The 13,633-nt window shown below is 39.6% G+C and overlaps 1 protein-coding gene across 1 annotated transcript in view; it reads left to right on the plus strand.

Moving 5' to 3' along the window:
* The window catches only part of LOC123773368 (transcription termination factor 2), a 38,671-nt gene that overhangs the window by 19,251 nt on the left and 5,787 nt on the right, over positions 1-13,633 (plus strand). The window contains exons 15-19 of the mRNA XM_069318154.1: positions 1,834-1,929; positions 3,899-4,017; positions 6,458-6,570; positions 10,731-10,858; positions 13,165-13,353. Of these exons, the coding sequence (XP_069174255.1) occupies positions 1,834-1,929; positions 3,899-4,017; positions 6,458-6,570; positions 10,731-10,858; positions 13,165-13,353 (645 nt within the window). The remainder of the gene's footprint in view (positions 1-1,833; positions 1,930-3,898; positions 4,018-6,457; positions 6,571-10,730; positions 10,859-13,164; positions 13,354-13,633) is intronic.

The following is a 13,633-nucleotide window of genomic DNA, read 5'->3' on the forward strand; positions in this document are numbered from 1 at the left end:
GGCCCCTGGCCTGGAAAGTATGCATTACAACTGAAAACTCACCGAAATGAAAATCCAAAATAGGTTGTACTGTATAGTATATAGAAGCAATATTTTTTGTTATCTTGCAAGTAAGGTTATTGTGATTGCAATAAAAGCTTGAAAGTGTATTGCCTGGCTTATAAACTTGAATTTGAGGCTACCCAATATTCTCTACTTCAACTTGACCCTTGAATTACCCTTTTTCCATTCTTTATCACCTTGTGCTTGTGGCTTGTTTTTCCCCTGTTTGCTGAGGGCAGTCATCATACTTGTCATTTCTTCATGCTTGAACCTGGTGGCAGTAAAAGTTGGATGGAGTGTCAATAGGTGGTTGTTTGGCTTTGTTCAGTAGTTTGATCTTCAAAGATTTCTTGGAAAATGTAGAATTTAAAATGTTAAGAAGTTGCCAGTTTTAGAGGAGGTTGGCTTTCTGATGTTTTTTTGTAATCTCTTTTTGGTTATGTGGAAGACCTCGTATCCTCAAACTGTCTTTTTGAGAGGGGGCCATATTCTGATTATAGTACAGTATTTGGGGCTCCAAGACCATACAAAAAACAAACAAAAAAAATAAACCATACCCAATGTGCCCAGACACAATGGGCCTAATCATGCTGAGAGGAGCTTGATCATCCCCCTTCCCCCCCATACCATTTCAACATTAGGGTGTATGTGGAATAAGGGTTAGCAGGAAAAATTGCCTGCCAAGCCAAGGTGAATCAAGACTGCCCTGGTGGGGAGCAGGAACAGAAGCACAAAATCCGAGATAACGGAGCTGTAGAACCCCTAACGTTTCCAGGATCCAGCAAACCGCATCCACTTTGCAGTCTGGAAGCAAGAGGTCGATGCCCACCGTCAAGGATAGGACCCAAGGCTGTAAACTGGCACCTAACTGGATGTAACTCGGCAGGGTGTATGTTTGCTAAGCCGTGCCTAAAGCCACTCGGCAAAGGAAGATGTGAGCCACCAATAACAGCTAGCCACATAACCCTGACTTTAAAGAACCGATGTGGATTGTTAAATTGGGGCACATGCAATGTGGGTGGTGTGAAAAATAAATGTGAAGCAATAAGTAATGATATTAGCAATGGCTCTTGCACGAAACTACTGTCAGGCATGACCAACAGCACTCGTCAGAAATCAGGGTTCTGCTCTAGAACAGACACGAGGCTTTTGAATGAATTAGCTGGCTGGTTGAGGCCTTGGGTTGCAGCAAGTATAACCAAGAGGCAATTTCACTACGATAACAAGCATTTGCATTGTTAGTCAGGGATGCAAATGATTCTAAACAGATACTTATTATAGAGTTCTACTTCTTTCTGGTAGCGGTTTGTTCTGCCGTGGTCTGATCCTCTGGCTCCTCATGACCTCTTTGAGGAGGGAGTCCAAATTGTGGACCTAGACTGCAGTAGATGCTAGAGTCGTTAGAAGCCTGGTATGTCTCGGAAGTCTTGGATGGTCCCAAGTTGTAGCATCATGAAGTTGCAGGAGCTTTTTCAAAAAATAATTATTCTCGCCCATTAATTGTGCATTATTATTTACATAAAGTAGTGTCAGAAGTAAATGAGCTGCTGTTCCTCCCACAAAATCTCTCATAAACTCCTCTTCAGTCTATCATCCATCCATTCACTCAATACTGTTTTGGTACACTTTACACAATCTTGTGGCTTAAAATGTTTATATTCCACAGTAATTTAATTCTTTGTTTATCTATTTTTTAAACACCAAACATGCTTCCAAGTTGTCTATTTCCAACATTCTTTTTTTTCCCTCCTTTGTATTATTATGTTCTTTACAAAATATTATTATTTACAGTGTTGGAATTTGCAAGTGACTAAAAATGGTGCGCAAGGGACACGCCGACTGAAGCTTTTGATAAAAGCACTGATGTTGCGGAGGACCAAAACTCAAGTAAGATATTTGCATACATTTGTGAAAGGCTTTTAAGAATTTGTCAACCTGTATAAATCTGGTGATACTGTACTTGTATGACTTGTTAACTTAAGAACTCTATATATACATCATTTGAAGGAACCTGACATGGCAATAAAACTATTGACACCAGTTCACTACAGTACTGTACAGTATTTCTTTTAGAATTGCCTAACAATTTTCATCAGATTTCATTTCATTGAGCATTTAAGAATGCATCCTCCCCTCTCCTTTTCCCTTCAGTTTTTTTCCTTTCCAGCAAAGTTTAGGTGACAGAATAGTTATGTACAGTATTAACATAAAAGTATTGTTCCTTGAAATTCTGTTCAAATTAAACAATTGGTTCTGGCCCTTATCGCTGCATCTGAGTTTCTGTTGAACCCTTAAAGTGCAGCTATAGATATTCATTCATTTCTGCCCCCTGTGCAAAATAATTTAGAAAGCGATTTCCTTTTATACAATGATTAACTTGGATGCAAAAATGTAGGGAAAAGTTGAAGTAATGCAAACATCTAGTGGATAAGTGAGTACTGTGGTAAAAGGTTGACGCGCCCAGCCAGATGTGTTGGTATGAGACCTCGCGTCAAGCTGACACACCAGCATGTGGGAAGAGTACTCCATTGATGGCCTTGGATGTTTCTATGGTAGTTTTTCTTTTTAGTTCATTCGCTATAATATTTGTTTAACTGAATTTATGTACAGTACATGTAATTTAGAAAACATGGATTGAATACATTACTAACTAGAGGTATGTATTTAAGCCTACAATGAATGTATATATTAGTGAATGTAAATATGAATGAATGAAAGTATCAGTAGGAATATGAGAACTAAGGGGACTGCAGAAGTCTTATGGGTCCATACGAGGCAGCTTCTATTTATATCAACCCGAACTCATAAGTTTGGGGGGATATAAATAGGAGGTGCCCAATATGATGCAATAAGCCTTCGCTAGGTCCTTTATTATGTTTAAATGATGAGTGGTTGATCTGGTATGCTTCATTACAGCCATATGGAGTTGTGCAAACCATATGTACATAATTGGTAAACATGTGTAATTGTAATGGAATTTTATACCAGTTGTTGTACTACAAATACTAATACTAATTGGAATACTACATTTGCATTGACAGCTGCATTTGCATAGTAAGCAATCATAAAAATGATAACAGAATTTTGTTTAATGGGGCAAGGTAAACTCCCCTACATCCATATAGAGATATTATATTCATATTAGCATCATTCGCATTAACCCAAACAATAGTTTGTCAACGAAGGATAACTGCACTTAAAGGGTTCAAATGATCTCTATTCCGAGCTAGGCCCCCCTTCGATAGTGCCCCTAGTTCATAATTGTGATCTTTGTAGGGTTTTGTGCTCATGACAGGCTCTGAGTGACCTTAAACCCTAGAAAATGTGTATCATTTCATAGTAACTTTTTTTTTTTCTCCAAGGGTTAGAAAGTTTGGTGAACACAGGTAGATTCATATCTGACTTCAAACACACTTTAAACGAACCTTGTTCATTCAAAATTTGCCAAGTATCATTCTGAACAATCTGAGGACACAAGCCCAGCTATTGCTGATTGGCACTAGATAAGCAGTGCACTCATGCAAATAAGATGGAGTCTGCAGTTATCACACACTTTTTGTCTGCTTTGGCTCTTAATAGCTAAAAAAAAATATTGTCATTAAGCAAAACTGTCAGTCAGATTATCCTTTGATTCCCATTTCATATAATTTGCATGATTTCAAATCTTTTTGGCATGGCCTCTTATAAAATTAGTTAAGACCCAACCATTGTCACTTTAATTTCCTGTATGTAAGTTTGATTATTTTTCAGTCATGTTATCCTTTATTCTTTACATATTCATATTATGTTTCTAACAACTTTTCCTTCAAAATACTGTAATGTATACCTATTGCATTTTCTCCATCTGTGACTTTAGGTTGATCAGAAAACGGGTGAAAAAATAGTGGACCTGCCAGAGAAGAAGATACTGCAGCACACCCTGTCTCTGTCCCAGGAGGAACGGGAAGTGTATGACAGAGTCTTTGCCTTCTCAAGGTTTGTAACATTGTAGATTTTGTCTGAATGGGGTTACCTTTATTATTACAAATAAAGGGGGTTATGCCTATTACCATAATGGGGACTTGTGTGTTCAGTATGGTTCACTTTCTTTAGGTTCTGCAGATATTCACTGTTGGTCTCTTGTGCTCTTGTTAAAGTTTGCCGGCTCGGATGACCGCCAAATGAAGAGGCTTGTGCCTCTTGCTGTTGGTTGTTAGCTTTCCAGCTGTCTTTAGGTAATGTGTTTTGCTGCAGCATGGTTTAGTTGACTGCCAGTTATTCTTGTTGCACTTGTTCGTCAGTTCAGCATTGGAAGGTTGATGCATTTGCCTGGTCTGCATCTGAGGAATGTTACTCCTATTCCCTGTTGGCTGTAAATATAGTTCGTTTATCTACAGCCTCTTGCTGGCCTTTGGATAAGAATAAGCCTCTGGCGTACCTTTGATCCTAGGTCAGTGCTGGTGTGGCCCATCCTTCCAGATCTCTTTGTTTACTTTGTCCTGTTGTGGCTGTGTGTCGCTACCTCCAGAGTAATGAGTGTCTTAATCTTTCAATGCATGCATGCTTTGGAATAATATACAGAAGAGTAAGCACAGTCTACCCCTGAGCTGCTTCACCCATGTTCTTGATCTCTAAAGATTTTGCAGCTTTCTTGACCGTCTTTGGCAATATATTTAACCATTATGAAGACCTAGTGTTTCTGTAATTCTGTCAAGTCAACCAATGTCTACGAGACCTGTCCGGTATTAGTAAAGAGTACATTATAATGAACTTTCCCTTCATGGGCAGTACCTGGGTTCCTTTCCGTACCCACCCATTGATCCTCGTCTTCCACGAGTCTGAGGTAGTGTCTGCTCAGAGGAATTCTCCGATCCTCTGGGAAGTAGGGTGGCTACCTAGTGGTGGCTGGTGAAGTCACGTGGTGGTGCACTACTATCAAAAGATTGTACAGTCTCCTTCTTTCAGAGGGAGCTTGAGTATTTTATGGCATTATTGTATGTTAATGTGAGACATTTGATTTGCTTGTATTATTGATCTCTGATCTCAATGAGCTCCGTGCTCTGCTAAGGGGATATAGAATATTGAGCCAAATAACCTCAATGAGGCAATTTTCACTTATTTTGATGATAGAAAAGGATGACAACACTATGGGTTGTATTCCTCTCTTCTATGTGGAAGTGTGGGTGACTAGGTAGTAGAGAGTTTTGTATGGCGATTCTATGTTGCAAAATATTACTGGGGGAGTTCAGGGTTTTGAAGAATCGGTTATGGCGGGTGGTTGAGCTTGGTGGTGGTTTGATATTGGCATAGGCACGATAATTAACCAAGGTGGCAGTCTCTGACAAGTCAAGAGTATCGACCAAGAGCCTGGATATTGACCATATTGTAACTGTGTTGACATAAGCTAGGGAAGCTATTGAGGTTATGCTCTGGAAGTTGGCATTTCATTTCAATTGACACCTCACTTTATTCTGAGCCAATGTTATTTGATTGCTCCAGACCCACCCACCCTTCCAACTTCTGTGCACAGCTTCATTGTATCTGTGCATAGAAGAATGTGATGAGCTGGGAATCTAAGGATTGTTATGCATAACCAAATTGACTGATTGCATAACCAAAGCAGCCAAAGGTACTAAGTTGCTAGGCAAGTAGACTGCTAGGTAGGGACCTTGTTTGGGGTCAGATTTGATCACAAGGAAGAGCTTGTGGGTGTTTGGTTTCAATGGAATGCCCCTGTCAGTAATTCTTGTTTTTTTAATGGCACTGCAGGGAGCCACTTCAGTAAAGCTTCAAGTGGCACCAGTGCCCAAAATGTTTCCTATCTCATTGTCATGATATATTTTGTAGTGTACTTGGAGACCATTTCTAGAGCTATTTCTCACCTTGGGGCCATAAAATGGCATTGCACAGGGCCATGGTTTTGATATTCACCAAGGGGGCTCTAATTTTTAGGGGATCTTTTTTTTTTTTCTTAATTTGGTTAGTTTTTTTGGCCTAAAATTCATTGAATTTGCTTGCATATACATATTAATTTTCTGCAGTGATATTCTGTTTTAGGATCACTAAACTTGTATGGTTTTGGAAGTTTTCTATAATTTTTCTTTTTTGTTTTATCTAAATATTGTAATAATATGGAACGAGCACTCATTTTATTAGAAATATAGTTAAAAGATTGATACAAAATTGCATTTCTCTATCGTGAAACTTAAAATAAATACATAAATCAAATACATTTCAATGCAATTTTGTTTTGAGTTTGAATTACTATAGTGTTTATATATAATTACCTTCAACATATACCTTCTGATTTTTATATACATTGTCTCAATTTTTGTATGCAGTATTAATGTAGAACTGTGTAATATTTGATACAGGTTGATCAGTTGTATGAATGTTGTATTTAGGTCAATATAACAATATTAGTTCCTCCTCGCAGGGCCACTATGATTCAATATATGAAGAGCAACGAGGAGAAGGAAAACGAAAAAGCAGAAAAGTGGCCTGGCCCAAATCCTTTGGTGAGCACTAAAACACAGGCCAAACCTGCTGGTGAGTTACCTTAAGTGGTGCTCCTTGAGGGGCTACTTTGATTTAAATTTTTTTAAATTTTGCCCCGAGGGGCGAGTTTATTGGGCAGCGCCACTCATCTTGTGAGTGAACATACCGCCATAGCAGAATGTACAACACTCCCCAATAGGAAGAAAACCCGCTGGGTTGTTCATCCTGTCACTTGTACCCAGACACAGCTGGGACTTGCTTAACTGTCTCAAGTGAACAGCTCATCAAACAAGAAGATTAACATTTATCAACCCTTAAAAGCTTACGTTATCTGATCTTCTAAGACTTATTGTATGCTCAGTATCGTAATCGCAATTAATCTTCCATTTCATGTCCTCGATCATTTGCTCCTCATTAGCAGTATAGTGAAGGATTACAAACCAAATAAGGTTTCAATAGATTTAACAATATAGAAGTTGTTAAACACATTGGGACATAACCTTACTGAAGCCAACATATGAACCATAAACACTCGTCTGTTGTCTAAGACTGAAATTAGTAATTTCAGTCTTGGCCAGCCAAAGAGGGTCTGCACATGAATATATCTGCAATTTTGTTGTTGTTGCATGGTCTCCCATTTTGGCCACCTTCTTCCTTTGACAGTCTGTTGTGTCTATATGGACTTTGGATTAACATTTGCAGAATTATTAGCTTAGACAATTAAACTTCAAATAACCCCAGTTGTTAAAGAATTTTCACTTTTTTTATTTTTTGGGTATTGGTAAGCCCTATAGCTAGCTGTGGTTACAATAGAAGCGCAGTAATTAGTATTGTTTTAATACTAATCTTTCCATGAATTTTTGTGAAATGCTCTATAGAAATTCGTGCATCATTTATAATGAATTTAATTAAAAACCTCCCTGAAACATTATTCTCGCTCATTCTTTAACACTTTCGCGCTTTCGAGTAGAGATAACTCGTCACTGGTTTTTCTTACGATTCCGCATAACTGCCTACTTTTCTCGTCAATCGAAAAAATATTTCTATAAATTCCATTTTTTAACCGAAATGGATGGATACTCTCAGATTGTTCTCCATGAAATTCCCGTTCTCCCTCACCGAACACATGGCATCTCGGCCTACCCAGTCACGTGGTCGGCCCATTGTTTTGTTGACACGCCAAGTGCCCACACTGTGCTCCCCTCTTGCGGCAAACGTGACCCGTTTTACGCATTTATTTCCGTTCCGTTTCCGTTCTCGTGTACCTAAAACCCATTCAATACCTTCAACATGGATGCTGCACCAGGAACAAGCAGTGGAACGCAAAACAAAGGTAGGAAATCTAGGAAAGCAGAAGAGATCGCCAGGATTTTCGATCTGTATCGTGGGGTCAATCTCACTCCATCCAAGATTCCCGACGTTGTTGAAGCCTTTTCAGGGTCTTCTGATGATGATTTGGAGGCTGACGAACCGGAAAATGATGTTCTTTATGAGGTTTCCTCAAGTGATGAAGATATTTCGAGTGAGAGTGAGGATGAGTGATGAAGAAGCCCCAGCCCCGCCACGCGGTGACCGCACGTGTCCGGTACCAAAGAGGGCTAGGCTGGGTGATGAGTGGAATCGTAGCAATACTCCTCCCATCGTTGATAACTTTACTGCAACCCCTGGCCTAACAATTCCACTACCTGCTACTCCATTGCAGTTTTTACAATTATTTTTCACTAGAGCAGTGGTTGAATACTTAGAGTATGAAACAAATTTGCATGCCACACACGTCATACATCTCATGGCTGAGTCAGCAAGAAAAACGTGGAAACCAGTGTCGGTGAAAGAAATGGCCCGATATTTGGCCCTGTGCATACTGATGGGCATAGTGAAGATGCCTACAATGAGGATGTACTGGCAGACGAATCAGATGTGGCATTGTCGATTCTTCAACTTGTTTATGTCTGCTCGGTTCCAACACATTTCTAAGTTCTTCCACATGTTTACACATGTGGCACACTTAGACTACAACGTGGCGCCCCCAAGGATCTGCAACAAGTTGTAAAGGGTAAAATGGCAACCGACACGACCGTATACATGCGTAAGGATAACACCTTTGTTATAGTTTGGAAGGACAAGCGCCCCGTCTCTGTCATCACCAATATCCACAATGCCGACACTACTCAAGCACAGCGCAGGAAACGCGTTCGTAAAGGTGACGGGAGAACTGGAGTAGAAATTGTGAAAATGAACAAACCCAAGGCCATAGTGGATTACAATAAGTTCATGAAAGGTGTTGATGATTTTGATCAAATGGTCAAATATTATGAGTTTGCAAGAAAAACCCACAAATGGACCAAGAAGATCACTTTCTATTTTCTGCAAATGGCCATGCACAATGCATACGCATTGTATAACCACTACTCAACAGATACAAAAAAACTAACACTATTAGAGTTTCACGCAGTAGGAATAAAAGCCTTATTGGCGTGGAACAGCAAGGAATGGCCAACAACAACAACAAGTATACCACATGTTCCCGACATAGATGCCAGCGCAGCTCCTCCTGCTGACGCGGCAGTTTCAACACCCGGGCCATCTGGTGCTAGGCGTCCTCTGTTCACCTCAACACCTAAAGCCCACTCATCAACCACAAATTCTGAAATGGACATTGAGGACATAGAACCACTTGATGTTTCTGATTTCATAGAAGATTCTACTACAAGTTTGGTGGTTCCTGTAGAAGACAATATTCTTCCAGTGAATCCAAAAAATACAAGAATTATAGATTCAGAACAACGTCTCAACTACAAGTTGACGCATGAACTCGTGCACTTGGCTAAAAAAAAAAAGATGCCGTGTTTGTTACAAGTCTGGCAAAAGGAGGGACGTGATATATGGATGTAAAACTTGTGATGTGGCACTGTGCGCTGCGCCTTGCTACACAAGGTACCACCGAAGAAAGATATTTTGGGTGGAGAAAAAATAACCACCGGCAACAGCTTCACTCCACCTAAGAAACATCAGATGAGCAACTTCAGGATCAGAAGCCTGAAGATGGTGGAGTGAAGAAAAAATGCTCAACTGTTGATCTTCAATCAACATAGACAGGGTAAGTACACCTATTTGGAATTTTTTATCATCTATAAGAAGTTGTATTATATACGTTTTGTAGAGAATTTATTTGCGAATTTTTTGGTACCAGAATGAATATTATATCACAAACTTCTATGAGTAAAAAAAAAAAAACACAAAGTATGTTTGGGGGTGTGGAGGGTGTGGCTCTGGGTGTGGCGGTCGTGTGGCAGTGGGTTCCCTTTAGCCGTTGATATATCCAACACGTGGGAAATATTTGTATGTGTTATGTATATGTCTGTGTAGGGAATTTTACTGCGATCACTGTCATACAAATTATAAAATGTTTCAACAAGTATAAACATGAGAAACATCAAACGAACGAAAACAATGCGTTCGTTTCTGCCGTGAAAGCATACTGAGCGACGTGGTTCTATATTTGGCGCTTCTCTTACACATGCTTTGTACAAATGTTATACATTTCATCTTATAGAAAATTTTATTGCGAACACATTGGTATAAAAAAGAAATACGTACATAGAAAAGTAGGGTCAGGAAACGTATAAATGTATAAACTTTCCAAGCATGATTTCCCCCCTGTGTTTTCGCCAGTGCGCTCGCGGCTAACTACTCTCCACTTCCCACACTCTTGCGGGTGGGCAATTACCTATATTAAACATTCATATGCATATGTCCGTGTAGAGAATTTTATTGTGATTCCAATGATACCAAAATTAGCGATGTAGGACAACTGTAGGCTTCGCAACCATTAAGAGAGTGGAAACATTTTGTTGCTGTTTGGCGCTCTCGGCGAGTGATCTGCATAGTTTTTTATTTGGTGTTGATACTCCTTATGCTTGGGCGGCATTTTATAGGTATGCTCTTATAGACAATTTCATTGCGAACACAGTGATACCAAATTTAAATACGTGCGCCTTCAATTATTGTCAGGACAGTCAAAAGAGTGTACACTTTTTCGGTCTTACGCGTAGGGGCGCGAAGTGCCGAAAGCATCTAGGGTATTGATTTTTTTTGAGCGCCGAGAGCGCGAAAGTGTTAAAACTGTAGATTTTTCAATATTATGTACATTGTTAAAGGTAATGGCATATCACTTGTTAACAATTTTATAATTAATAATTTGTTGACACCAGCAGGCAAGAAATATACTCCAACACTGAGCAGTGAAGTGGCCGTGACGGGAGAAGTTAAAACCCACCAGCTGCTCGTGTTGATTCTAAGACTTCGTCAAATCTGCTGCCATCCGTCACTTATAAAACAGGTGAGCTTCATGCACTCGACCGCTATGACTAAATTGCAGAATCATTAGAAGAAAAATATCATGTGCTGTGCATGGACTTTGCAAAGGTGCTTGTTAAGGGTTCCCTTAAAGTGATAGCCCATATGATATCAGTAGGCATAACAGGTAAAGTTGGGTGATGGATATTCAATTTCCTGTCACAAAATGTAGAGAGTAACAAACAAAATTAGGTGCAAGCACAGTGAAAAGCTTTGTACCGTATGGGGCAGTCTTTGCCCCACTGGTTTCTCTTCTTAGCCCACATGAGATACGTTATGTTACAGCTTCATGTCATATTTTGCAGATGATACATTAACACACAAAATTCTGATAAACATTGAAACAGTGAAAAAGACAGTGAAAACTGTTTTCACTATCATGAGACAGTGAAAAACTATAAGCCTATATAATGAAGTTTGTTTAAAAATAACAGTAGGTATATTGTTAAAGTGGCAGGCTAGAGCAGACACTGGGTCTGTGTGGCCAGCAGTGTGGGGACAGTGACCCGATGTAATCGGTGATGACAGAGGGGCGAGGTGTTGACAACGATGTTGATGAAGGGGAGTCAATTGAGTGAATTGTGACCCATTGTCAACCTTGCTTATAGATGTCTAGGGCTCGTACATTGTGATAGAGGATGTACCAGTACTGTCCATGTATAGTACTAGGGTAGTGTGGACCTGAGAAAATACTTGTAATTATCCTAGTGCAATTACAGGATGAGCTATCCTGTGTGGCATGATAGTCCCTACAACCTTCTCTATGCGCAAACTGTCCTTGGGCTATATTTGTAGAAGGCACAAAGATATCACAATAACGTGAAGTATCGATGAGAAAATCGGTAGGAGCCATGAGGAGGATTGGAACGTGTGCTCTAGGGGGTACTCCCAAGCATACACCTTAAACCACTACACCATGACATGGTAAAAGCAATACCACCTAGTATTCAACTTGTAGCCAACCTCCAAATACTCGTTAATTTTAATGTATTGCGTGCTCAAAATTGGCATTTTCTCAAATATAAATTAATATAAGTATATTAGAATGTTGTATAATTAGGCCTTGGTTAGGTTAAATGTTTTTCTGTTGGCAATTATTTGTTTTTTGTACTTTGTTGGTGAAGCATTTACGGAGGAGTTTTTCGAACGGAGGACGTCATCGACTGTTAGAAAAAAGTTTGAATTTCATTGGCCAAGAGTTGGATGAAGTGTTATTTATTTGAAAATGGGGTTTAGCAGCTGGATTAACGAGCATTTGGCTCTTGTTAATGAGGACGGGCTGCAATGAGTCACTGTCTGACCACTGTTTATATTGCTTATTGAAGAGACCGACTTGTGTGGCATGTTTTCATCAAGTCTTGACAACCATCATATCAATTTACCTTCAATTTTGTTAAAGGTTCCATAATTGAAGAAGGTGCTCTGGTCATTGTAGCAGTGCCACTGGTACCTGCTCAACTGGGACCCTGCACTCATCTATGATACTGTACTTTGATGCTTTCCTGAGTATGTGACACTTCCTGGTAGTGTTTCACACTGGGGTAATTTGCAGGTAACTATCTCTCGAGATTGTCTAGAACACTGAAGATACTGTACGATTTACTCTCCAAGCTGGGAGTGATAATGCTTTCTTGTTGATACAGTGTGTGTGCTCTTTTATTGAGAAGGTTGACTGCCTCCTACACATTAATAGTCACATTGAATGTTGTTTTTAAGCATTTTAGTTTTATCAGTACTGGGTACTAACATTATTATTTCGTAAGTTGAGTTTTCATACAGTATTTTGTACAATAAATATTTATTTTATTGAATTTGGTCGCAATCACTTAGGTATTACAGTTCCATAGATTTAATTGTCTCTAGGCTTTAGGCAACCTACTCGACCACTTGGACTGGATGGTAGAGCGACGGTCTCGCTTCCTGCAGGTTGGCGTTCAATTCCCAACCGTCAAAGTAGTTGCGCATCATACCCCCCCCTTCCTATCCCAAATTCTTTTCCTGATCCCTTCCAAGTGCTATATACAGTAGTAGTAATGGCTTGGCACTTTCCCCCTGATAATTCTATTCCCTCTAGGCTTTTGATTCCCCCTCATCCCACATCCTCTCTCCCTCCCTCCCTCTGCCCTTCCTCCTCCATCCTTCCTCTGCCCTTCATCCTCCCTCCCTCCCTCCCTCTTCTGTCCTCCCTCTTTAAGCATCAACATCCTCCATATTTTTAAGCAATTAAATTGTAATTCTATTAAGTATTGAACTTTTATTTTAAGCTTCATAAATATTTTTAAATTGCAGATATTAGAACCTGAATCCAAAGATATTGATGGAATAGATGTCAACAGTGAAGATGGGTGTGATTTAGACTTGGTGGATCAGATGGCCAATATGAGTCTGCAGAGCGCAAGCCACATGGATAATAGAGCGGAGGAGGATGCCCTTACCATGGATAACCCTGTCTTTCAGCAAACAAAAGTTAGCTCAAAGGTGAGAGTAGAATGATTACCATGGTTGGTGTAACATGGGGAATTTCATTATTTACAAATAATAGCATAGTAATGCTTGTAGTCAGGTGTTGATACTTTTCCTTCTCCAAGGTTGTGTGTTGCCGAGTCAACAACTCGTGCACTATGCTTGCATCAGATTTTGTTTCGTCATCAAATTTTAATACCAAGAATTTTCCTTCCTTAACCCTTGATTAGGGTTAACATCATACACTTATTTGGGGTAATGCAGCTGTATGTATATTTGTCATTAACCAATTTTA

This window comes from Procambarus clarkii, chromosome 89 (genome assembly GCF_040958095.1).
Source record: "Procambarus clarkii isolate CNS0578487 chromosome 89, FALCON_Pclarkii_2.0, whole genome shotgun sequence".
NCBI classification, from domain to species: Eukaryota; Metazoa; Arthropoda; class Malacostraca; order Decapoda; family Cambaridae; genus Procambarus; species Procambarus clarkii.